The sequence below is a fragment of the Dendrobates tinctorius genome, unplaced genomic scaffold (assembly GCF_039654945.1).
Source record: "Dendrobates tinctorius isolate UK_male_01 unplaced genomic scaffold, ASM3965494v1 ptg000079l, whole genome shotgun sequence".
NCBI classification, from domain to species: domain Eukaryota; kingdom Metazoa; phylum Chordata; class Amphibia; order Anura; family Dendrobatidae; genus Dendrobates; species Dendrobates tinctorius.
This window is the reverse complement of record NW_027361747.1, coordinates 8315980-8342500: the sequence shown is the minus strand read 5'-3', so window position 1 is coordinate 8342500 and position 26521 is coordinate 8315980. Positions and strand designations below refer to the sequence as shown.

General features: G+C 49.3%; 1 protein-coding gene across 2 annotated transcripts in view; it reads left to right on the top strand.

The window, feature by feature from the left end:
- CORIN (corin, serine peptidase) overlaps window positions 1-26521 on the top strand; it is a 562174-nt gene that overhangs the window by 422678 nt on the left and 112975 nt on the right. For both annotated transcript variants that reach the window (XM_073583463.1, XM_073583464.1), the window contains exons 16-17: window positions 523-652; window positions 16344-16472. In XM_073583463.1, coding sequence (XP_073439564.1) covers window positions 523-652; window positions 16344-16472 — 259 coding nt within the window. The remainder of the gene's footprint in view (window positions 1-522; window positions 653-16343; window positions 16473-26521) is intronic.

The window sequence follows — 26521 nt, the reverse complement described above, 5'->3', positions numbered from 1 at the left end:
TTTATTTAATTTTTGTAAAAGATGTTACCAATATCAATGCATCGACTGTCGTATTTACTACGTGTAATTTTTATTCAGTAGCAGAGACAGTGAGACAGATTACAGGAAATGGGGGCGACTCTTCATCTCTCTGCTTCTGCTTTCCTGTCGGTCAGACCCCCTAGTGACATAGAAGAGATGGGGGCTTTCAGTTCAGGGCAGACAAGCTATTGAAAAATGGAAGGTGCCATGGACATGTGGGTTTAACTGATTGGGAGTTCCAGCACCTTTAGTTCTGGCAGAATGCTGATGGAAATCAATTGCTCACCGAAAAGGAGGGGATGGCAAGTTACAAAGAATGAGAATCGGGATAGCTCCTGGACATAGTAAACTAGTTTTAACTATCCGTTTTGTTTTGGGAGATGAGGGTCGCGAGATTATGCTTTTACTTAGGTTTTGCGTGAAATAACAGTTAAGCGCTAAAGTTTTTTCATTTTTACAAGGTTTGACTTTTACATTTTTAATGAACATTTCGTTTTTCAGTTTCAGCCTCAACCAATGTGAGCTCATTGACTTCCCTGGTAATTCGCAGAGCAGCATCCGACTATGAAGTTTGTGCTGATGAATGGGAGGAAGAATTATCTCAGTGGGTCTGCAGACAAATGGGCTTAGGGTAAGGTCAGTAGTTTGTAGTGATAAATACTATGGCTCTTTGAGGAAGTTAATGATTATTCCTCATTAAAATATTGCACCACTGAAATGTGTAACATATAAGAGTTAAGAACAACTACAGCCATGATATAAAATATCCCCTTCAGATTATTCATACCAAAATTTAATTTGGTAGACATACACATTGGGTGAACTTGATGGAGCAGAGCTGGAGCCTAATTTAAAGGACCACTCCAGCGTTTTGTGGGTTTTTTTTCAGCGCTAGAGTGGCCCTTTAAATGCAAGCCCCCCTGACCCCGTTCTTATACTTGCCTTCTGGCAGCTTCACCTGTTACCGATGCCGTTGCGGCCCCACGGCACCATCGCAGAACTTCTGACTGTCAGGAAGTCAGAAGTTACATCACAAGAGCTCGATTCAAGTCTACGAGAGTCAGATCGAGACTTTCATAGAGATGTATAAAAAGGCGACCTCCACACCGCTCCATCAAACACTACAGCTGCCATCAGGTCACTTTTTGCCGGATACTGACGGGGGCGACGTTGGAAAAGGATGAAGGTGGTGGCAGGCGAGTATCAAGCAGGGGAATTACATTTAAAGCACCACTTCAGAGGTGCGATAAAAAAAAAAAACGCTGGAGTGGTGCTTTAAAGGGAATCTGATAACAGATTTTTCTAAGTTATCTGAGAGCAGCATAATGTAGAGGTAGAGACTCCAATTTCAGTAATGTATCATTTACTGTACTAGTTGCTGTAGTTTTTTTTTACAAAATCACTGGTTTATCTGCAGCAGTTTCTGTATAACCACCGCTCACACCACTGATTGGCAGCTTTCTGTGTACACAGAGCAGCGGGACTATATGGCACGAGACAACTAGTCCGATAATGAAAATCTCCTGATAAAACACTGATTTTATTGAAACACCAATCAACCCAGTAGGTGGCACATTACTGGAATCAGTGTCTTTACCCCTACCTAATGGCAAAATATAAATTTTCCAAATGTCAGCCAGATTAGGCGAGGTGTGTGCCTCCAATTTTATTTAGTGGTTGCGGAAGTAAAACATCACCGATGAACTTGACCCATCACAATTTGCTGACTGTTATCAAATAAAATACAGAGGCAAAAGTAACAAAAGAATTAAATACCCCGACAAGCCCTCCACTATTGTGTTTACATGATGTAATATGGCATTCGAAAATTGAATGGGTTTACTTGAGACCTCCATTACAATAAATGAATTCCACACAGCAGACACTGCATTCCTTCTTGTTTTGAGCATCCTCCCATGCAGATACCGGCAAAAGCTGAGTGTGATAATTGTTAATAAGCCTAGTAGGGATTATAAATAATACAAAATCCAACGTGCAGATTGAAATTTGGGCCCTGGGAGCCGTCAGCTCTGCCAGTTACACTGGAAACATCCTCATATGGCAGCCATATCCGGAATAGTGCCAAGATATCTTTGCTGTCGTGTCATCCAAGTTGTGATATCCTTAACTAACAGGAAATTACATGCGAAGATCCATTATTATTGAGATACTGCACAAATGGTACAGACTACCGACACACTCACGTGAGGTTTGTTAGCCTTCCATAAAGGAGAACACAGAGTGTCACATCAATTCAGCTAATAATGGTTCTCAATGGTGTAGTAGAAGTTTACAGACACCAGTGAAATGTTAAAGGGAATCTGTCACCAGGTTTTTTTTTTTTTCCACTTAATTTGAGAGCAGCATAATGTAGAGACCGAGACCCTGATTCCAGCAATGTGCCACTTAATAAAATCACTATTTTATCAGGAGATTTTCTCTACAGCACTAGTAAACCTGCTGCCATACTCATGAGCTCTATATAACATGACATCATTGCCTATGAGGAATGGTTTAAATTGAATCTGGCAGCAGTTTTTTTTTTACTATGTAATCAGAGTGCAGCATAATGTAGGGGCGGAGAGCCTAATTCTACTGATGTGTCATTTACTAGGCTGTGTTTTGCTGATTCAATAAAATCAGTATTTTATCAGGAGCGTATTATCACTACAGGACAAGGTGTCTCGAGCCACTTAGTCAACTGCTCTGTGTAACCCCACCTCCACTACTGATTGGCAGCTTTCTGCCTATGCACAGTGTCCACAGAAAGCTGCCAATCAGTGGCAAATCGGATTGCATCCCGCAATAGAAGTCAATGGGTGCAATAAAAAAAATCACACAGCACTCTGACATCACTTGCACCAGGCAAGTGCTGTGCGATTTTTACGCACCGTTGTCTTTTGAAAAGCCGGCAATTCATATGCAGCTATACAGTAAAATCACACTGACAGGTTATAATAGAAAATATATGTATACACATATAATAGGAGTATATATGTATGTCTAGAACCAAAATTCGAAAAATGTTGTCTCTGTCCAAATATATATGGACCTAACTGTGTGTGTATGTATGTGTGTGTGTGTATGTGTGTATATATATATATATATATATATATATATATATAGTATAGTATATATCAGTAACACATCATAGAGAGATACATAGTAGAATAGCAAGTAATTCATTTGTTGGCTTTTGTAAAATCATTGCTGAAGCCTACAGGATAGGAGACATGGTTTGCAACCATTGCAGAACAGTTAGATTTATAAATGTCAGTGGTTAATACTGTTAGTAGTTTGTGTGTATAAAATTTGGGACCTGTAGGTAGTAGGTATTTAATAAAAGATTGTATTCACAGGAAAAAATTGTGTGGGCTCCGCGCAATTTTCTGCACCAGAGTGGGAAAGCCAGTTACTGAGGGCAGATATTAATAGTCTAGGGAGGGACCATGGTTATTGCCCCCCCTGGCTAAAAATATCTGCCCCCAGCCACCCCAATTCTGGCACTTAGCCTCTCTCATCCCACTGCCCTGTAGCGGAGGCATATGGGGTAATAAGGGGTTAATGTCACCTTTGTATTGTAAGGTGGCATTAAGCCTGGTTAGTAATGGATAGGTGTCAATAAGACACCTTTCCATTACTAATCCTAAAGTTTGTAAAGGGTTAAATAAACACACAGAGAATAAAGTATTGTAACGAATGAAAGCGGAGGCAGAGATGGTGAAGTTCACATTCGTTTTTATTTTTTAAGTGGAACCTCGGGACCACGGTCCGGGGGGCTCCGAAGGGGGCGTGACTAGTGAGCCCCCGGGCACCCATAGTAAAGTCTCTCAGGCAGGGCCAGAATGGAATACCCGGAGGACACAAGTGCTACCTCCAGTTAGACCCCGAACACGTGGCAGCTGTCCCAGCGGAACCAAAAGGGATAACAAAAGTTACAGCAGAGTCCGTAATGCGCTGGGTCCTGGATCCGGTTAGTTGGTAAGGAGTTGGTTCCAGTGACCTTCACACAGTCCTTGGACTCGGATGGCTGTAGGCGGAATGGGATGGCTTAGGCCCAGATGGTTAGTGATATAACCAGGTAACACAGGATTCTGATATGCTGTGGAAACAGAGAGCATTAGACAATACACAGAGACTGCAGATGCAGTGCATACAGGTTAGCATGAGAAACGGATGTAGCAAAGATAGATACTCGTTGCTCCGGTGCTCTCCATATGGAGGAGAGGCCAGAAATAGCAGCCAGTGCGCTGCCATTGGTTGATTGCATTTTTTGAATAATGCACGCCGCCCCTTTAAGAAGGCAAGAGGGCGGGGGTGCCTTAATAGCCTTAGTTACAGATCTCCTCACAGGACGCCAGGAGGAGGAGGCAGGAGGGAGGACAGAATGCTGAGCAGCAGCATGAGAGGCTCGAGGTGAGTGCCCAGAACGGAGAGCAGCAGCAGGCCTGGACGCAGCGCCAGGACGGGGGCCAGGTGTAACAGCGGCAGACCTGGGCGCAGCGCCAGGATGGGGACCGGGTGTAACAGTATCTCCCTCTTTACACCCCCTCTTCTTCAAGCCTGCGTAGAACCGTTTAAGGAGGATAGGAGCCTGGATGTTCTCCCTAGGCTCCCAAGATCTCTCCTCAGGACCAAAACCCTTCCAGTCCACCAGGTAGTAAGTCCTACCCCTTACTTTTTTTACAGCCAGGATATGTTTTACCTCAAAAACATCATCCTCCGAGACAGGTTCAGGAGTGGTACCCGGATCCTTAAAGAAGGGACTCAAAACTACTGGTTTGAGGAGAGAAACATGAAAGGAGTTAGGCAAACGTAGGGAAGTGGGCAACTTCAGCTTGTACGGGACTGGATTGATCTGTCTCAAGATCTCAAATGGTCCGATGAACCGGGGACCCAATTTGTAGGATGGCATCTTTAACCGGATGTACTTAGAAGAGAGCCATACCTTGTCTCCGGGACGAAAGATAGGTGCCTCCAAACGTCTCTTGTCCGCATGCCTTTTCATATTCTGGGAGGCTTTCTTCAGAGCAGTTTTGGTATCCCTCCAGACCTTAGAAAAATCTTCGGAGAAAGTATCGGCAGCTGGAACGCCAGATGATCCGGAGAAGGGAAGAGGTATTCCGGGTTGCAATTCGAAGACAATCTAAAAGGGAGACTTTCCAGAAGATTCACTTACTTTATTGTTGTAAGAAAATTCGGCCCAGGACAGTAAGTCTACCCAGTCGTCATGATGGGCGTTGACAAAGTGATGCAGGAATCCAGCCAGGATTTGATTTGTCCTCTCCACTTGTCCATTGGACTGGGGATGGTATGCTGAGGAAAAATCCAGTTCAATTCTTACCAGTTTACAAACTGCTCTCCAGAATCTTGAGGTGAATTGGACTCGTCTGTCGGACACGATGTGGAGAGGGAAACCATGGAGACCGAAGATGTGCCGGATGAACAGGTCCACCAACTCAGGAGCAGTTGGACGACCGGTTAGTGGAATGAAGTGAGCCATTTTAGACCACCACAGAACAGCCAAATGAGATTGGGAGATCTGTGATGAAGTCCATCGCGATGTGTTGGCAGGGAGCAGACAGAATTGGTAGGGGCTGAAGCCTACCTGCGGGTAGATGCTTGGCCGTCTTGTTACGAGCACAGGAAGGACAAGCTGTGACGTACTCCAGAATGTCCTTAGCCATGGCAGGCCACCAGTAGTACCGGGAGATGAGTTGCAGAGTCTTTCTCTGGCCGGTGTGACCAGCCAACTTGGACGAGTGACCCCACCGAAGGACACGAGTACGCTCAGAAGCTGACCCGAAAGCCTTCCCGGGAGGCAGCCGGGCAAGATCAGTAGAAGCGACCGCAACTAACCATGAGGGTTCAATGATGTGCTGTGGTTCTTCTTCTTGATCAGAAGGTAGAAAGGCTCTGGAAAGTGCGTCTGCTTTGACATTTTTGTCAGCTGGGTGAAAATGAAGAACAAAGTTAAAACAAGCAAAAAACAAAGCCCAGCGGGCTTGATGAGGATTCAGCCTTTGTGCAGTTTGGAGGTAAGCAAGGTTTTTGTGATCGGTGTATACGACTACCTGATGAAGAGCTCCCTCTAGAAGATGCCTCCACTCCTGCAGAGCCAATTTGATAGCCAACAATTCCCGATCTCCAACAGAATAATTCCTCTCTGCGGAAGAAAAAACCTTGGAAAAAAACAACACAGGAATGCATTCGCCCGGAGGACGATTTCTGAGTTAGTACAGCTCCCGCACCTACTGAAGAGGCAACGACCTCAAGAAAAAATTGTTCATTGGAGTTAGGACGATGAAGAACTGGTGCGACAGCAAAGGCCTTTTTGAGAGAAACAAAGGCCTCCTCAGCCTCAGGAGGCCAATCCTTCGGATTTGTACCTTTCCGGGTTAGAGCTGAGATGGGTGCTACTTGGGTGGAGAAGTTAGGAATTAATTGCCTGTAGTAGTTGGCGAAGCCCAGGAATCGCTGTATGGCCTTCAACCCAGATGGACGAGGCCACTTGAGTACAGCCGATAACTTCTCTGGATCCATTTTTAATCCTGTGGAGGAAACGATGTAACCGAGGAAAGGCAAAGAGGATTGTTCAAAGAGGCACGTTTCAAACTTGGCTTACAGTCTGTTCTCCCTGAGCCTCTGTAAGACCAGGCGCACTAGTCTGCGATGCGAGACCAAGTCAGAAGAAAAAAATCAGAATGTCGTCTAGGTAGACAACAACACAGGTGTAAAGCAGATCCCTGAAAATGTCATTGACGAACTCTTGGAAAACAGCGGGAGCATTACCAGGTACTCGTAGTGGCCATCACGAGTGTTGAAGGCTGTTTTCCATTCGTCTCCATCTCTGATTCGGATCAAACTGTAAGCCCCTCTGAGATCCAGCTTGGTGAAGATCCTGGCCCCTCGGAGACGGTCAAACAGTTCTGAAATTAGAGGCAAAGGGTACCTGTTTTTACCGTGATCTGGTTCAGTCCTCAGTTGTCGATACAGGGCCGCAGGGATCCGTCCTTTTTCTTCACAAAGAAGAAGCCTGCTCCTGCCGGTGACGATGATTTTCGGATAAACCCTCTGGCCAAGTTCTCCTGGATGTAGTCCGACATAGCCTGAGTCTCTGCCTGGGAAAGAGGGTAAACTCTCCCACGGGGAGGAGATGTTCCAGGAAGAAGGTCTATTGGACAGTCAAACGACCTGTGGGGAGGAAGTTTTTCAGCCTCCTTTTTCCCGAAGACATCCGAGAAGGACCAGTAAACGGATGGTAATCCAGGCAGGGTAGCAGGTTGGACCGGGGGTGAAGCTGGTTCAATCCGGGTTAAACAACGGTCCGAGCAGAAATCTCCCCAACGTAGAATTTCGCCTGTTCTCCAATTAAGGACTGGTTCATGTTTCTGAAACCAAGGCAAACCTAGAAGCAAGGGGTGAGACAAACCAGGGTACACATAAAAACGGATTCTTTCAGAATGCATAAGACCTTCCCGGAGTTCCACTGGCTCAGTCTGGAACTGGACGGGTTCGGTCAGAGGCTGGCCATCGACAGCAGTTACCCGCAACGGGTTGGGAAGATCCTGAACTGGTAAGTGGTAACTATCCACATGCGTCTGCTGGATAAAGCTTCCGGCGGGTCCGGAGTCCAACACAGTCCAGAAAATTTTATTGCTCCGCAGGTCACGGAGACTGAGATCTGCAACGAAGGAGAGGAACGTTCTCTACCTAGGGTGGCCTCTCCTACCGAGCCTAGGCACAGGAGTTTTCTGACTTCTTTGGACAGGAGCGGATCAGCTGTTCGGAACTACCACAGTACAGACAGCTTCCGTTTTTGTGACGCGCCTCCAGGCGGCGGCTGGCCAGACTTACTCGATCTACCTCCATAGCTTCAGGAAAAGAGGATGAGGTAGATGTCTTGGAAGAATTAGAGTCCAGGTGGTAGGACCTCCTGTCACGCTTAATCTCCATGGAACGCTCCTGAAAACGCTGGTCACTCCGGGTCGCCAAGGAAATCAGGTCATCCAAGATGGTAGGCCTGTCCCATTCCGCCAGCTCATCCTTAATTTTTCCAGATAGGCCCTCCCAGAAGGTAGCCAGCAAGGCCTCATTGTTCCAAGATAACTCAGACGAGAGGGTGCGGAACTGAACAGCATACTGAGCCACCGTGAGGGTTCCTTTGGCGTAAGCGAAGCAGGGCAGAAGCGGTCGACGTGACCTGGCCAGGTTCATCAAAGCTCCTGCGAAAAGTTTCTAGGAAAGATTGAAGATCATTAACCAGCAGGTCTCCTCTCTCCCATAACGGATTCAGACAGGTGAGAGCCTCTCCTGCTAGATGTGACATAATGAAGCCCACTTTGGCACGGTCAGACGCAAACATATGCCCCAATATTTCGAAGTGTAGGGTAAACTGATTGAGAAAACCCCGACACTGAGTGGGATCACCATGGAAGTGGGTAGGAGCCGCCAGGCGGGGGCCCTTGCTTGTCATGACAGCAGGTACCTGGGTGTTGCTAGGTGAATCAGGAGCAGCCGGGTTCTGCAGAGAATCCATGCGGGTGGACAGGTTACGTAGATACGTCGTGATCTTATCCTGTTGATCTCTTAAACGAGTCACCTCTTGGCACAACTCCAACGTCGGAGGCCACTGGGGTCCAGCGGATTCCATGGCTGGAGCAATCTGTAGTGAATGGAAGCGGAGGCAGAGATGGTGAAGTTCACATTCGTTTTTATTTTTTAAGTGGAACCTCGGGACCACGGTCCAGGGGGCTCCGAAGGGGGTGTGACTAGTGAGCCCCAGGCACCCGTAGTAAAACCCCTCAGGCAGGGCCAGAATGGAATACCCAGAGGACACAGGTGCTACCTCCAGTTAGACCCCGAACACGTGGCAGCTGTCCCAGCGGGACCAAAAGGGATAAAAAAAGTTACAGCAGAGTCCGTAATGCGCTGGGTCCTGGATCCGGTTAGTTGGTAAGGAGTCGGTTCCAGTGACCTTCACACAGTCCTTGGACTCGGATGGCTGTAGGCGGAACGGGATGGCTTAGGCCCAGATGGTTGCTGATATAACCAGGTAACACAGGATACTGATATGCTGTGGAAACAGAGAACATTAGACAATGCACAGAGACTGCAGATGCAGTGCATACAGGTTAGCATGAGAACCGGATGTAGCAAAGATAGATACTCGTTGCTCCGGCGCTCTCCCTATGGAGGAGAGGCCAGAAATAGCAGCCAGTGTGCTGCCATTGGTTGATTGCATTTTTGAATAATGCATGCCGCCCCTTTAAGAAGGCAAGAGAGCAGGCAGGCGTGCCCTAATAGCCTTAGTTACAGATCTCACAGGACGCCAGGAGGAGAAAGCAGGAGGGAGGACAGAATGCTGAGCAGCAGCATGAGAGGCTCGAGGTGAGTGCCCAGAACGGAGAGCAGCGGCAGGCCTGGTCTCAGCGCCAGGACGGGGGCCAGGTGTAACAGCGGCAGACCTGAGTGCAGCGCCAGGATGGGGACCGGGTGTAACAAGTATTTTAATGAAATAAAAGAACACACAGTTGTGCCATCTTTATTCTCCTGCTAAATCCAAATGGAGCCCTCGATCTCCTGTAAAAAATAAAAAAACAACAATATTGCATACCTCTCCGGCGTACAGTCAGTCCCACAGCATAACTCCATATTTGGGGGTTAAAGAGTTTACAAGCGGGAGTGGTGCTAATGCTACCGCCCCAGCTGTAAACCACGGAGGAATGAATGAGAAGCTGCCTGCGCAGCCTCCCTGCCTCTCCCACGGTGAACTCTGCAGAGTGGGAAAGTGACAGTTCAATTTGACATGCTGCCAAGTTCATTGCAGGTCAAGCTGGAGGAAGCGCAGCATCAGTGGCATCACCGCTAGTCACTTATGCTGCGCATCCTCCTAGCCTGACCTGCAATAAACTTGGCAGCGTGGGAAAACAAACTGTCACTTTCCCACACTGCAGAGTTCACCGCAGTTCAGGCTGGGAGGCTGCGCTGACATCACTGATGCTGCTGCCGACATCTTCTCATTCATTCCTCCGTGGCTTACAGCTGGGGCGGTAGCATTAGCACAGCTCCCGATTGTAAACTATTTATGTTTTTTGAAGAATATTTCATTTAACACGATGTGTAAATGACAGAGAAGTACTCTATGTACTGTAAAAGCTCTTGTTAAAATCGCATTGCAGTCTGATAGCAATCGCACTGCATCTGGATGTAAATCGGATGCTAGGTGTGAAAAATCTGATTGTACTCACACAAAAAACGCATGACACTCGTATGACAATTGCATGACACTCGTCCGACTCTCCAGCATCAAAATCAGACCGATTTTTAAATCGCTAGTGTGTCTTTGCCCTAACTGTTATCTCCCTGCAGGGAGTTCCCTTACAGTTTACTTAAATTGTTCCATTGTTAACCCTTGCTCTACCTTCCCTGTGTCACTGTATCCTGTAACCTGCTTACATTTGGCGTAGTCGTCAGGATGCAGTCTACGAACACAGAGGCAGCAGACCAAGAGGTCAAGGGTAGCCTGAGGGCCAATTTACCGCTGGGGCCATGCTCAGCAATCTCCCAAAATTTACGGGGAGCAATTCACTGCTGTGGGACTGGACTGAGCGGGTTAAAGGCATGCTGAGGATGCACCCTACCCTATGACCCCCACTATGCAAGCAGAGATTGCTGTGATGGCCCTGGACGGGGAGGGTAGATGTTCTGTAATGTTTCGGCCCCCTCATGAATGGAACACCTTCACCAAGGTGTTGCAAATTTTGGAGGAGATGCATGGGGATCCCACTGATGTCGGTGAATTGCGGATGCGATTGTTTAGCTGTGTTCAGAGAGAGGGAGAATCCGTGACTCAAAATATGAATGCGTTACAAGAGGTGCACGCGACGATCGCCAATCGGGATGATGTGGGCGTGAGACTCCCTGATGTGATCTTGAGAGATCACTTTGTAGTGGGCCTCAGAGATGCGTCGCTTAAACAAGCTCTGCGGGAGCACCTGCGTACCAATCCACGCATGACTTTCTTAGAAATCGAGGCAGAAGCACGCGTGCGAGAGCAGGAGCAGGGGGTGGCAGCCTCGGCAGGGATGGTTCAGAGCAGTAGCTGAGCAGGGATGGGCCAGAGAGATCTGGAAGGAAAATACAGGAGATGCGGGAAGTATGGTCCGGCCTTAGAAGTGTCCCCACTGTGGCTACAAATCCATCCAGAGACAGGAGTGACCCCAAGCCCCACTTGCCCGTTGTACATCGCTAGCAAATGGGGCAATCCCGAGCAGAGAGACATCCGACTTGTGGTGTGGGGACTTTGGACACTATGGTCGAGCCATTCGCTGTCTAGTTTATACCGGGTCACAGGTGACCACCATGCCAGAAACGTATTTTAGACTTCATTTTCCTGCGGTGATGCGGCTGGAGTGGGGCCCAGTAATCAAACTGACGGTGGCCAATCCGTTACCCATCCCGGTCGCATTGGGGGGTCTGGATGCAGATTACAGTGTGCAGCAAAGACATGGGCCGGAAAGGAGTCGTGTTGATTGCCGGATATGCTAGCAACGGCCCTCCAGTGACTCTGGGGATGAGTGAGCTGAAAGAACTCAGGACTCTCATGATCAGTGAATCACCAGACGCTTTTCTCGACTGATGGAGCCCACGAACCACCCAGAGGAAGTTGTTTCAACAATTGATATGGGTTCCCCAGGTCCAGGAAACGTTGAGTGAAGCGAAAGATCTAGGAAAAGTGATAGTCCCTGCAGCTGCTAAACTCGTTCTACCACATGGTCAGACTGTGCTTACGTTGCCCGTACAAGCTTGTACACCCCTTGAAGGGGTGGAAGTGCAGATAGAGCCAACCTTAATGGACCAGATTCCCTCGGGACTCCTCATTGCTCGGACATTAGCCATCATCCATGACGGTAACGTTGTGGTGCGGGGCGTCAACCTGGAGGAGGACAATCTTGCTCTCCCACCCAAGAGTGAAGTGCCACAGGTGCTGGGAATGCCGGAAGAGTTGATGCAACCTGAGGCCATTCAGTTGGCAGTAGAACAAGGAGACCCATGGACTGTCGCCGTTACCATGACCTTGGAACACCCGCCTGAAAGCATGAAGGGAGGATGTCGAATCTTGGAGCAGATGCAGGCCGAATTGATGGGACTCTCACCGCAACAGGTGCAACAGATGGAAGCTGTACTGGGGCGTTACCAGGATGTCTTCGCCTGTCATGAAGATGACTTCGGGTGCACTACCGCCATAACCCACAAAATACCCACAGGAAGTACCGCACCGATTCGGGAGAGATACCGGCAGATCCCACCCCAGATATACAAGGAAGTGAATGAAATGTTGGCACACATGCTGCAGTGTGGAGTTATAAGGGAAAGTCAGAGCACATGGGCAGCTCCAATTGTTCTAGTTCGGAAGAAAGATGGGACTCTGCGTTTTTGTGTCGACTATAGGCGACTGAATGCCTGTACGGTGAGGGACTCCTACCCCTTACCCAGAATTGAGGAGTCGCTATCTGCCTTGGGAAAGGCGCAGTATTTCTCTTCCCTGGATCTGGCCAACAGACCGGCCGAAGACAACGTTCATACTGCCCATGGGATTGTTTGAATTTAATGGGATGCCCTTCGGCCTAACTAATGCTCCTGGGACGTTTCAGCGATTGATGGAAAGGTGCTTGGGGGATCTGAACGAAGCAACACTTATCTACGTGGATGAAATCATTGTTTATGCAGCCACCTTTGAAGAGCACCTCCGGCAGCTGGGACAAGTGTTGAGTCGATTATAGATCACAGCCTGAAGGTGAAGCCCCAAAAATGCCACCTTTTCTGTAAACAAGAGTGAGGCCTACACATGAGAAGATAGCGGAGGTACAGGACTGGCCTATACTGAAGACATTGAAGGACGTTCAGACCTTTCTGGGGCTTAATGGGTACTACCGGAGGTTCGTGAAGAATTTCACTCGCATCGCCAATCTGGAACTACTGAAGGGAGTGCTGTCAGGTTCCAAGGATCGGACTATCCAATGGGGGGGTAGCCAGGAAGAGGCATTCCAAGCCTTGATAGAGGCCCTGATACTTGCCAACACGGACTTCTTGCAGCCCTTCATCCTTCACACCAATGGGAGTCTACATGGTATGGGGGCTGTGCTATCGCAAATGCAGGAAGGTAAAGAACGGGTGATTGCCTATGCAAGCCAGTCTCTCCATGACTTGGAACAGAACCCGGACAATTACAGCTCCTTCAAGCTGGAATTACTGGCACTAGTGTGGGCGATGACCGAAAAGTTCGCCGAATACCTGTCGCGGTCCGAAGTCTTGGTGTGCACCGATAACAATCCTCTGGCCCACCTGGAAAATGCAAAATTGGGGGCATTGGAACAACGATGGGTGACCCGCATGGTGAAGTATCGGTACAAGATTGCATATCGGGCTGGAGCCGAGAACACACATGCTGATGCTCTGTCAAGAGTGACCCATGAGCGACCTGGCCACAACCGAGATGCAGCGTTGGAGGCAGAGGGAATTCCTGGGTTTCGGAACCTTGCTAGGCCATTGGTGGTGATGCAGGGACAGATCAGAGAGGCGTCTGGAGAACAGGTACTGGGACGACCTTGGGACAATTGGGTGCAGCTCTAGCAGGAAGATAGGGAACTTGCCCAGTTGACACAGTGGGTGGCTTTGAAGTGGCTTCTCAGCCGGAGTGAAAGCGATGCTCAGTCCCCGGGGACTCTGCAGAATCTAAGGCAATGGGTGAGGCTCCAGTTAGAGGATGGCTTGCTGTATAGAAAAGTGCAGTATTGAAGTTGATCCGTTTAGTGGCTATGGAGGCCCATTAGAGAGCGGCTCACTTTGGTCCGAAAAAGAGGTACCAGTGATTGCAGAAGTTGGTCTATCACCCCCGTTTGAAGACTGCAGTAGAGGAGACCTGTCAGCAATGTCAAAGCTGTGAACTCACTAAACCTCTGGAGCAAAGAACCCCCACGCATACCATCGTGACTTCTGCCCCCTTAGAGTTATTGATGATCAACTACTTATCTGTGGGCCCAGCTCATCTCGGGTATGAACATTGGTGATGACCGTCCTCTTTACTAAGTTCGTTGTGGTGACTCCAACTCGGGATCAAACTGCTGAGTCAGCTGCACAGGCTATCTGCTAAAGACTTTATCCAGGTGTTTGGTTCCATTCCGACCAAGGCACTTGTTTTCAAGGTCAAGTGATGGAGGAGTTACATCGGCTGTACCAGATTGAGAAGTCCAGGACAACGCCCTATCACCCCCAACCGGAGGCTAATTCAGATGCTCCAAACATTGGAGGAAGATCGGAAAATGCGGTGGCCGGAGTATGTGGCTGAATTGGTTTGGGTGTACAACAACCGAGTGCACAGTACCACAGGATACATCCTCTATACCCTGCTGTTCGGGCGAATAGGACGGGAAATTACAGAGCTGGTGTTGGACCGGAAGAAGACTACCCATGGATGTGGGGTGTCTTCCTGGGTCTGAGAACATCAACATTGGCTGAAGACTCTTCACCGGCTGGTGTAGACTAAGTTTCGGGAATTCCAACACCATGAAACGACGCCTATTCAAGGGACAGCTCTCAAGGTCGGAGGTTAAGTGTTGGTCCGAGACAAAAGGCCTTGGGGCAAGTTGGAGCATTGATAGGAGATAACACCGTATCGGGTGAAATGTCGAGTCGGGTCTGACGGGCCAGTGTATGAAGTTCAGCCTGAACGGGATGAAGGAGCACCTACCCGGATATTCCTCCTTAGTATGTTGCGTCCTTGCTTGTCAGAAGGCCCTGAACAAAGAGTGAGAGTGCCAGACACCATTTAAACGCTCACCCCAACAGTTCTCGACTGTGATGAGGAAGAGACACTCACCTTGTTCCCGGACTTGGATAGTCCACCGCCCGTCAGTCCCGAACAAGTGCGTGGGCCTGAAATCCAAGAGATGGACAATTCATCGGCTCAAGATATGCTCCTGTCTTCTACCACTTAACCTGAACTATGCCATATGGAGCGGACAACAGCTGGAATACCTTCCACATATTATGAACAAGACCAATTTATTTGGCAGCGGATTGTCCAAGAAATGGAAGAGTGTGAACGCCTGATGAAAGAACTCTTGCCCATGGAATGGTGAGTTAAAGGAGGGTGGGAGTGTAAGGAGGAAGAACGGGCCGCGGGTACCCGCACGATGCCGGGTCCGGAACTGTCAAGGCTGCGCCCAGTGTTGCCGGTGGGAAAGAATGAGGGGCCTGACAGGTCCCAGTGCCCAGGAGGAAGAGGCATGAGCCGGACAGAAGGCAGGAAGGACAGGAAAAAGCCATCAGTTTCCCACTGGCGAGGTCAGAGGCGAGCGCGCTGCGTGCTCCACAGGTTGGGAGACAGCGCGGGGTTATGCTGAAGCAGAGCTCGTGCATACGGGCTATTCAGCCATTGAGGGAGCAGAGCGCCGAGCTCCCCACTAAGGAGGGGATAGTGCTCGCACGGAGGAGCAGGTGCCACGTGCAGGACCCAGAGTTGCGGTCCTCATTGATCACAGACACGCAGCAGCATCCGTGTTGGACAAAGACTCTTGTAGCGATTCCTACTTTAGACTTATGGACTAGGGGCTCAGCGGACAGAACCGGTGACCACCCGTTGCTGCCAGAAGCCTGACCGAGATCTGTTGAGAAGCACCTAGAAGACTCTATATCGGCCGTAGCTGGTACTACCACAACCCCAGCGGACTGCCTGCAGCTGAGGAACCTACAGACACAATAAGTTTAATAGCTAGACTGTTGTTACATTGCACTTCCTGTTTTCAATTTAACTGTTATCCCTTACTGTTATAATTAAATTGTTCCACTGTTAACCCTTGCTCTGCCTTCCCTGCGTCACTGCATCCGGTAACCTGTTTACAACTTCACACTAGACCTCAAGCATTCTATTTGTACATATCTATTCTATCTATTCTATTCTAACCTGTCACTGTGATTTTACTGAACGCGGCACATGAATTACCAGCTTTTATTTTATCTTTTACCGAATGTTGCTGACTTTTTACGATTTTAAGAAAAATACTCGTGTTACCGATCACGTATCCGAATGTACCATATTCGTGCCGAATTTATGTTTGGCGATCGTTTTCCGAATATATTTGCTCATTTCTATTGTTCAGCACAGATGTCTATCAGGTGGAAAGGATACAATCAATACTGCTACTAATTGACAGGGAGCATAGATCTTGAAAACTCACCCATATATTTCTTAAATATCAGCTAATGATTGCAGTACAGTTCCTTATGTAAGCTGACTACTTTCCAATTCCTTTTATTAGGGGTCCTTCTATGACTGTGGTCACACCTATCATTACTTCTCCACATTCAGAACATAATAAATTGTTGCATTTGAAGCCGGAGTGGAAGATGCACAATGGATCTGCATTCCATGAACTACTGTTACTAGGGTAAGAAATGGAGACTCTTATACATTGCACTTATTCCCCCTATCTCTAACTAGCATAGGATGAAGACGTTTTAACACTTCGAAATGCGTTGACAAATAAACTGCATTTCTTGGATTCCTGTCCTCTCGTCATCCTTCGACAGCAGCGCAGGTTAACCCATTTTCTTCCTTGAACTTTCCTACACAAGCCTAAGCCTGAGCCTAAGTCTGTTCAGTTGTGTGAACTCAACCTGACCACGTGTGCACAATTGTGCATGTGCATTAATGATAATAATAATAATAATAATAATAATAATAATAAATTTTATTTCTATAGCGCCGACATATTCCGCAGCACTTTACATTTCAGAGGGGACTTGTACAGGCAATAGACATTACTGTTATGCTGTAATCACATAGATCATAACAGATACTAAGAGGAATGAGGGCCCTGCTCGCAAGCTTACAATCTATGAGGAAAAAATGGAGACACGAAAGTTGGGTGGTAACAGTTGCCCTGATTGTATGGACCAGCCATAATGTTAAGTGTGTAACAGTACAAACACAGAGGGCTAATAGATGTATAAAGCATGTGGGAACATGATGTGGGGAACCTGGTTATGGTAAAAACTTTTGGCTGTGCCACACAGGGATAGATTAGGTTAATGTGTTGAGGCGATAGGCCAGTCTGAATAAATGAGTTTTCAGGGCACGCTTAAAATTGTGGGGATTGGGGACTAATCGTATTGACCTGGGAGGACAGTGCATGGTATGAGGTGATTGGGAGATAATTTCCTGTTGGATCTGGTCAATTTTTTTCTTTGAAGTAATTCATATTTTATACCCAGATAAGACCCTATTGCACTTTTTGTCTTTTTCTAGCTCTTACAATTATACCCAGTGCATAAACTCTGTGATATTATCCCACTGTCAAGAACTTTTTATATGTTTGGAGTCTATCAGCTACTGGTTGTGGCACACCGGTCTATTATGTGTCCAGCTGTCAGGAGTGAAAGCCGTGGCCCACATAGTAGAAGGCTTAGTGCCCTGTCCCCAGGTTTTCGCCCTCCCGCTTGGTCTTCTCCCCTTGAATCTAAGTCAAGTTCAATCTCTGCTTATCTCTCACTGTCTTCTATATGCAAGCCCGTTTTACTGGATGTAGAAGTATTTGGAGAGACAAGGTAATGGCAGCTCCAGCCTCCACACCAGACTCTTTTACAGGGATACTGCCTCTAGATCTGGCAGCAGCAATGCTGTCCGCACAGAATAGCAGGGGTAACAGCAGTGGTGCCATCTTCAAAGAGTCAACTAAAAATATTGGCCAAAAAAAATTGTCTATTCATGGCTGGTGGGGTAGGCAAAGTGGAAATAGCATCCTAAAATAGAGATGAGTGAATATCTTTGGCTCCCTCCTTGTTCAGTAAGCTATAGCGCTTACCGAGTAAGCTGCATCGGGAACCCGGATACCTGGAACGCTCCCGATGATCAGCTGTTTGTGGCTCTGCAGCTGCATGTGTCGCGGCTGCGTGACAGTCATAGCTCAATCATGGAGAGCCTGTTTGTTGGGCTCTCCATGCATGTATTGTGACTGTCACACAGCCGCGACACATGCAGCGCTGAACAGCTGATTATCGGGAGCACTCTAGGTAGCTCGGTTCTCTAGGTAGCTCTAGGCAGCTTGTTCGGTAAGCGCTATGGCTTGCCGAATAAAGAGGGAGCCGAAGATATTCGCTCATCTCTAGTCCTAAACCATTACTAGTCATGAGGCCCCCATAAGCTGCATCCACAATCTTCCCCTGGAAAATTACTGTGATTAATGGTCAGCTTCCTATAGCAACAGTTAAGATCAAAGCGAACTCCTATCTCAGTCATTTAATCCCTAACATGCTGCTGTAAATAGTGACTTTGGCATCAAAGCGATTGCAACAAGAAGATGGAGCCGAAGATAATGGGGAAATTATTTTTTTTTTTTTACATGATCCTCAATAAGCTACCATAATTCTAAATGTAATATGGTATACAGTATAGCATTGGCATGGCAGAGCTAACCATTTTATTGCAATCCCTTGAGTTACAACATTATGACAATGCAGCCCAAAAACAAAAAAAGTTGCGCACCCCTGCTATAAGCACGCAGACATTTTTTTCTCTATACAATCACAAAATCTTTTGCAAATAAAAAATTAGCAGAATCGCAATTGTTTTAGCGAAAATTAAAATGTTACTATCATTCACAATGAATTCCCTCCACGTTTAAAAATTGGCATCAGTTGATTTAATTTTAAATGGAGATAATGAATGTTATTTCCCACATTTCTTTCCAATCAAATAATTCTTTAATTTCTAGTAAATGGGAAATAATAGACAGATTTTCCAGGACGTCCCTCCTGACAGCACCAGGGAGGACGTCCCTCGCCTCCTTGCAGGGTCAGGAAGAGCACACAAGAGGTTAAAAACAGTCTCCACCCCCATTCCCTCAGTGTTTCTTCCTGTCCCTGCACGGAGGGACGCACAAGAGGAGTCGGCTTACCGGAGGGGTCCAGGGGGATCAGGCGGCCCTGCCAATCCTTCCTCCTGTGAAGCGGCCCCGGTGCTGAAACCCTCCTGGGTGGAGGTCCCTCAGCCACAGAGACCAGGGGAGGGATGAGCCCCCTGGGTAGAGCTGCTTCCTCCCGCAGCGGAGGCTCTCAGCTCTGATGCCGGCAGCAGCGCGGGGACCGGAAGTCGCGTGCAGAGAGACCGCGACGCACTTCCAGTGATGTCAGAGCACCGGAAATACAGGCCGCCGGCGCGCGCTCTGAAGGAGCAGAGCGAGGCATCAGCGAGACAGGTAGCACCCGCCTGTCTTCACCTCGCAGAGGCTCACAGCAAGGATGGAGAACCAGGCAAAATTGACCCGGACGGGGTAAGTGCGCATAGCGCAGACCGACCGACCGAGACCCGGACTGCCCAGATCAGAGCCTGACTGTCCCTCTCTTGCACTATGTAGGAAAAGGCATAATCGACAGCGCTCACTCCCACGGCCAAGCAGGTGGAGAAAGACCCAGGGAAGCCCAATAAGTTTCCTGTATGCAGGGTTAAGCTCACCAGCAAGCACAAGAAGTTGCTGTGTGACACCTGTACGGCCAAAGTAATGAAGGGCAAACAGCCGTCCCTCCGATCGGAGATGAGATCGCTGATTCGAGAGGAGGTCCAGGCTTCCGTGGCCACCCTGTCCCAGCCACAGCCATTCAGTCCAGGCCCCAGTGCTAAGTGAACCAGACAGGAGATGGAGCCTAGTTCAGAGGAAGGTTCCTACTCCTCGGAGTCGGAACAGGAAGAAGGCGAGCTGGACACTAGCGAACCGGAGTATGGGAAAAGATGCCTCTTTTCCTCGGATGATACAGACAATCTGGTACAGGTGGTCAGAGACACAATGCAGATTGAGGAGGTCCAGAAACCTCAGTCCAGACAGGACATGATGTTCGGGGGCCTTAGGGTGCAGAGGAAAGTAGTATTCCCAGTGAACGACCATGTGCGAGCTATGGTCCTGGAGGAATGGGAGGAGACGGAAAAGCGTCTCGTGATATCTCGGGCCTTTAAGAGACGTCTCCCCTTCGACCCCGAGGACATTAATGAATGGGAGGTAGTTTCCAAAATTGATGTCCCTGTGGCAAAAGTGGCCAAGAAAACAACGATCCCCTTTGAGGACACGTCTAGTCTGAGGGACCCCATGGATAGGAAGGCGGATAACCTACTAAAGCGGGCATGGGAAACATCAGCAGCCTTAATTAAAACAAACATAGCAGCTACTTCGGTAGCATGGTCTATGTTTTATATTGTTGGGGCAGTTAGAGGAACACTTAACTAATAAAACCCCAAGGGAGGAAATTATAGATTCACTTCTGATCATGAAATCAGCCACAGCCTTCCTAGCCGATGCATCGGCAGAATCCGTTAGAATTTCTGCCCGGAATGGCTATTTGTCAAATTCGGCACGCAGAGCCATCTGGTTAAAGACCTGGACGGGTGACAGAGCCTCTAAAAACAAGCTCTGTGCCCTTCCCTTCTCTGGGTTAAAAGTCTTTGGCCCAGCATTAGATGATATATTAGAAAAAGCATCTGATGTAAAGAAAGGGTTCCCAGAGGAAAAGAAACCTAGGGACCAGCCCTTTCATAGACCCGGGGGAAATAGAAGACAGCAGTACTATAGATACCAGGGGAGCGCTCAGAGGGGTTCCTACGGTAGCACCCACTCTAGAGCTGGAAGATCTAGAGCCCACCCTTCTGATCTGGTACTAGATCCAGAAGAACATGACTATACCAACATAGGGGGTCGAGAATTCAGATCCCAGTGGTCTCAGATCACAAAAAATCAGTGGGTACTGAGAACAATAGCAGAGAGATACCAAATAGAATTTTCATCCCCTCCCCCCGAAAGGTCCATTTCTCCCCACAGAATTAAAGACTACTCCCAGATGTGGGTCGACGTGACAGAACTGGCAAACTCAGGTGTGATAATTACGGTTCCCCGGGCAGAAATTGGGGCCGGCCACTATTCGTCCCTATTTGCAATCGCGAAGCCATCCGGAGAATCCTGTACCATTATAAATCTGAAACCCTTAAATGCCTGGGTCACATACAAAAAATTCCGAATGGAGTCAGTCAGATCCACAGTCCATCTGATAGACAAGAATGCCCTGATGTGTACCCTGGACCTGAAAAGTGCCTACTATCAGGTACCAATTCACCAAATGTCACAGAGATTCCTGAGGTTTGCAGTAAGACTTCAGAATCGGACCTGCCACTTTTGAATTTCAGTGTCTTCCATTTGGTCTGGCCTCGGCGCCTCAAGTCTTTACGAAGCTAATCGCGGAAGTGGTGGCGTTCCTAAGAAATCGGGGGAATAATCATCATTCCATACCTAAACGACTTCCTCCTGGTGGCGAGATCAACAGAGGAACTGCGGCGACACAAGGAGAAGACAATAGAGGTTCTAGAGTTCCTGGGCTGGATCGTAAACAAGGAAAAATCGGACCTAGTACCAGAAAGAAGAAAAAAATTTTGGGAGTACTACTGGACTCCATAAGCAGAACTTCCTTCTTACCACCGTAAAAACAGGCAAAGATACGGGACAGCATGAAGGAACTTCAAAAAGGCCGCGTTTCCTTCAGAGTAGCAATGCGCGCTCTGGGCCTCATGACATCCTGCATCCCTTGTGTCCGATGGGCACAGTTCCATGCGAGAACCCTTCAAAAAGAAGTACTTGCCGCCTGGGATCGTCACCAGACCTCCCTAGACAAGAAAATGGCCTTGTCACCAGCAGTAAAATGATCCCTGGTATGGTGGATGCAGCGACAAAACATAAGGAAAGGTGTCCCCTGAATCACCTCCCCATGCATCATAATCAATACAGACGCCAACAAATGGGGCTGGGGGCTCATCTAGAAGGCAGAATTCTTCAGGGAGAATGGCCAGCAAACATGCGGTCCACTTCCTCCAACTCCAAGGAACTTTACACCACATGGGAGGCCCTAAGAAGAAATCAGAACCGACTAAAAAACCAACACATCAAGATTCTATCTGACAATGTGACGGCGGTATCCTTCCTCCGGCATCAAGGAGGAACAAGGCATTGGGCACTCCAGGACCTGGCAAAAAAGATTTTTTTCCTGGGCAGAAAATACGGTTCTGTCAGTAACAGCCGTCCATCTCGAAGGATCACAAAATACAGTGGCAGATTATTTAAGCATGCAGAAGATCTGTCCCACGGAGTGGGAGCTGAACACAGAGATCTTCCAGAACTTATGCCAGCACTGGGGAAGACCGCAGATAGACCTCTTCGCAACCAGAAAGAATACCAAGACGAACAGGTTTTTCTCTCTGAATCCGCTGGACAATCCAGAAGGGGTAGACACCATAAGCCAGTGTGACATCGGCGGCTGTACCCGCCGATGCCACCTTCAGCGGCGGCGCACACCGCAGCGTCCTCTCACCTGCGCGCCCCCGTCCACGCGCGCCCGCTCGGCGTTCCTCTCCGCTGCGGCTCCAGGCACCCGCTCTCAGTCACGCGCACGCATCCTCCCGCTCTCTCCCTCCAGCGGTGGGCGTCGCTGAGGGGCAGGGCTAGGAGACGCATTTCCGGGTGCCAGGATACTTCAGGCGTCCTCGCTATGAGGAGGGCGCCTGATGATTGTGTAGTCTTCCTGCACCATCTGGCCGCTACAGTACACCTATAGTTCCTCCCATCCCCTGTGTTGCATTCCCTCTGTCTCCGGCCTCTCTAGGCACAGCCTCCCTGCCGTCCTCTGTGTTGTATTTCTTCTGTCTCCAGCCTGTCCAGGCTCTGCCTCCCTGCCTTCCCCTGTGTTGCATTCCCTCTGTCTCCAGCCTCTCCAGGCACAGCCTCCCTGCCGTCCTCAGTGTTGTATTTCTTCGGTCTCCAGCCTGTCCAGGCTCAGCCTCCCTGCCGTTCCCTGTATTACATTTCCTCTGTGTCCTCCGGTCCTTGGCCCGTATCTAAGCCCACCGCCTCCCTAGTCCTCATTTGTCCGTCGAGCCGTCCCTCTTGGTTCCGGCTGTCGCGCCTCCGTCCTCTGTGGTCCTGCCCTAAACGATCCCTGTATAGGGGTCGGTCTTCACCTGGCGTGCTCGGCCCAGGGGCTCCGGATCCGCGATCCAGAGGGTCCACTCTTTGACGTAGTTTGTACCTAAAAACGTCACAGTATCATCAGGCCATGGACCCCGCCGGTGCCGCGGCTGCCACTCAGAAAGAACTGCTTTTCTTAAGGGAGAATCAGACCCGGATTATGTCCTTCATGAAATCCATGGACACCCGGCTCTCCGCCCTGCAAACCACTGACCCAGGGCATGCTCCTCTCTTAGCCAGCCTCCAGCACATTTTGGGGTATATGGCGTCCGTGGATGATCGACTGCTTGCTCTGCAGTCCTCCACGGCCGCTTCTACCCAAGCCCGGGACGCTGTCTCATCTCCACCTCCCCGCCTTGGAAAGCCGCCCAGGTATAGTGGGGACCCAAAGTTGTGTAGGGGTTTTTTAAACCAGTGCAGACTGCACTTTGAGCTTCTGCCCCAACAATATCCCACGGACCGTGCTAAGGTGGGAGGGGGAGGCGCTGGCTTGGGTGAATCCGTTGTGGGAGAGGGACGACCCGGTGGTTACTAATATCCAGAGTTTTTTGGAAACATTTCACAAGGTGTTTGATGAACCCGGGCTCCTTGCTTCCTCTACGGAGGCCCTTTTTAACCTTCGCCAGGGATCCCTTACGGTAGGGCAATACGCCATCCGCTTTCGGACCCTGTCCTCGGAGCTGGGGTGGAATAATGAAGCCCTTGTAGGTGCCTTTTGGAGAGGTCTTTCTAGTAAAATCAAGGACGAGCTTGCCGGGCGTGACACTCCAACCACCCTGGAAGATCTCATCTCTCTGGCTACTCATATTGATCTGCGTTTTTTGGAACGTGCCAGAGAGTCAGCTAGGGAGAGAAGGCCCTTTAGGTTGTATCAAGCCCCCATTCCGCGCTCTGTTGCACCCTCTATTAACTCTGCTCCCGAGCCTATGCAGGTAGATCGCGTCAAGCTGTCCGAACAACGGCGCAGGGAGAGGATAACAAATGGACTCTGTTTGTATTGCGGTGGAGCCAACCACTTCGTACGCACCTGTCCTGAGAGACCGGGAAACGCATCCGCCTAGGCCAGGTAAGAGAGGGCCTCCTAGGTGATCAGACCTCCTCTCCTCCACTTACCCTTTCAGCTCTGCTTATTACAGGTCGGGGGCGTGGATCTGTGGAGGCGTATGTGGACTCGGGCACAGCGGGCAACTTCATCCGCCAGGAAGAGGTTGACAAACTCCAGATTCCTGTGGTCATCCTGAGGAACCCGCGAGCAATCTCCTCCGTCGATGGCAAACCTCTGCCCGAACTCATCACCACGGTGACCACCGAAGTTGATCTACAAATTGGTGCACTTCACCTCGAGAAGATTGCCTTTTATGTCCTGCCTCAATTGTCCCACGCCGTTCTCTTAGGGTTACCCTGGCTCAGGCGGCATGAGCCAGTTGTCGACTGGCGCTCAGGGGAGATCTTGCGTTGGGGGCACGCTTGTCATGCACGCCGTTTGCGGACCCTTGTTCGCCCCCATTTCCGGCCTAGGTCAGCCGATCTCTCGGGTCTTCCTGTTCCATATCACGCGTACGCCGATGTCTTCTGCAAGAAGGAAGCGGTTTCTCTGCCGCCGCATCGGGCCTACGACTGCCCTATCGACCTGATTCCCGGAGCTGTTCCGCCCAGAGGAAGAAAGTATCCTCTTTCCCCAGCTGAGACCACGGCCATGACGGAATACATTCAAGAAAACCTGACCAAGGGGTTTATCCGGAAGTCCTCTTCTCCTGCGGGAGAAAAACCGGTATCCTCTTCCGTTGATTCCTGAACTTTTTGACCGGCTGAGAGGGGCCTGGATCTTCACGAAGTTAGACCTGCGGGGAGCTTAAAATCTGATCCGGATCCGCGCAGGGGATGAGTGGAAAACGGCCTTCAATACCCGTGACGGGCATTATGAATACTTGGTCATGCCGTTTGGTCTTTGCAACGCGCCAGCTGTATTTCAAGAATTCATTAACGAGGTGTTTCGGGATCTACTCTATTCCTGTGTGGTGGTGTATTTAGACGACATTCTCGTTTTCTCGCCCGATCTGTCCTCCCATCGCAAGAGCGTACGCTTGGTCTTGCATCACCTTCGAGAGAATCGGCTCTACGCCAAGATTGAAAAATGCCTTTCTGAGCAGACGTCGTTGCCCTTCTTGGGATATATCATCACCGACTCCGGTCTGAAGATGGATCCTGAAAAACTCAGTGCGGTACTCAAGTGGCCCCGTCCAGTGGGGGTAAAGGCCATCCAGCGGTTCCTTGGGTTCGCAAACTATTACCGACAATTCGTGCCTCATTTTTCTGCAGTTACCAAACCCATCACGGCCTTGACCCGTAAAGGAACGAAGTCCAACAGCTGGTCCCCCGAAGCTGAAGACGCCTTCCTTGCTCTGAAACGTTCTTTTGCATCTGCACCCATCTTACATCGGCCGGTTGCCAGCAGACCCTTCGTCCTAGAAGTGGACGCTTCCTCCACCGCAGCTGGGGCGGTCCTGTCCCAGCAGGCCTCATCTGGACGTCTGGTACCTTGCGTTTTTTTCTCTAAAATGTTTTCACCTGCGGAGTGCAATTACTCCATTGGAGACCGGGAATTACTTGCCATTAAGATGGCCTTGGCAGAGTGGCGATATTTACTCGAGGGGGCTGTACACCCTTTCACCATCCTCACGGACCACAAGAATCTGGCCTACCTGCAGTCCGCCCAAAGACTCAATGCCCGGCAAGCCAGATGCGCTCTGTATTTCTCCCATTTTGACTTTCAACTTCACTTCCGACCTGGCAATAGGAACATCAAAGCCGATGCACTTTCCAGGTCGTTACAGTCGCCAGAGAGGGATGAAGATCCATCCTATATTATCGAGCCTGCTAAGATGATCACCGTGACTCCTGTGAATTTTTCCACTCCTCCGCCAGGTAAAACATTCGTCCCTCAAAGCAGACGTTCGGAGGTGCTACGCTGGGGACATTCCTCCAAGATTGCTGGGCACGTTGGGACTAAGAAGACCCTCTTGCTGCTTTCCCGGTACTACTGGTGGCCTGCTCTTCGCCAGGATGTGATGGACTATGTAGCCTCGTGCCCAATCGGGGCCCAGAACAAGGTGGCTAGGGCTTTGCCCTCCGGACTTCTTCACCCATTACCAGTTCCAGAGGCTCCCTGGCAGCAAATTGCTATGGATTTCATGACTGAGCTACCCTACTCAGCTGGATGTACCACCATCTTAGTCATAGCAGATAGTTTTTCCAAGATGGCCCATTTCATTCCCTTACCGGGTCTGCCGTCCGCCCCGAGGTTGGCCGAGATCTTCATCCACCAGATCTTCAGGCTGCATGGTCTTCCTCAGCAGATCGTGTCAGATCCGGGGGTCCAGTTTACCTCTCGCTTCTGGAGGGCTCTCTGCCGGCTTATGGGTACATCTCTCGACTTTTCCTCT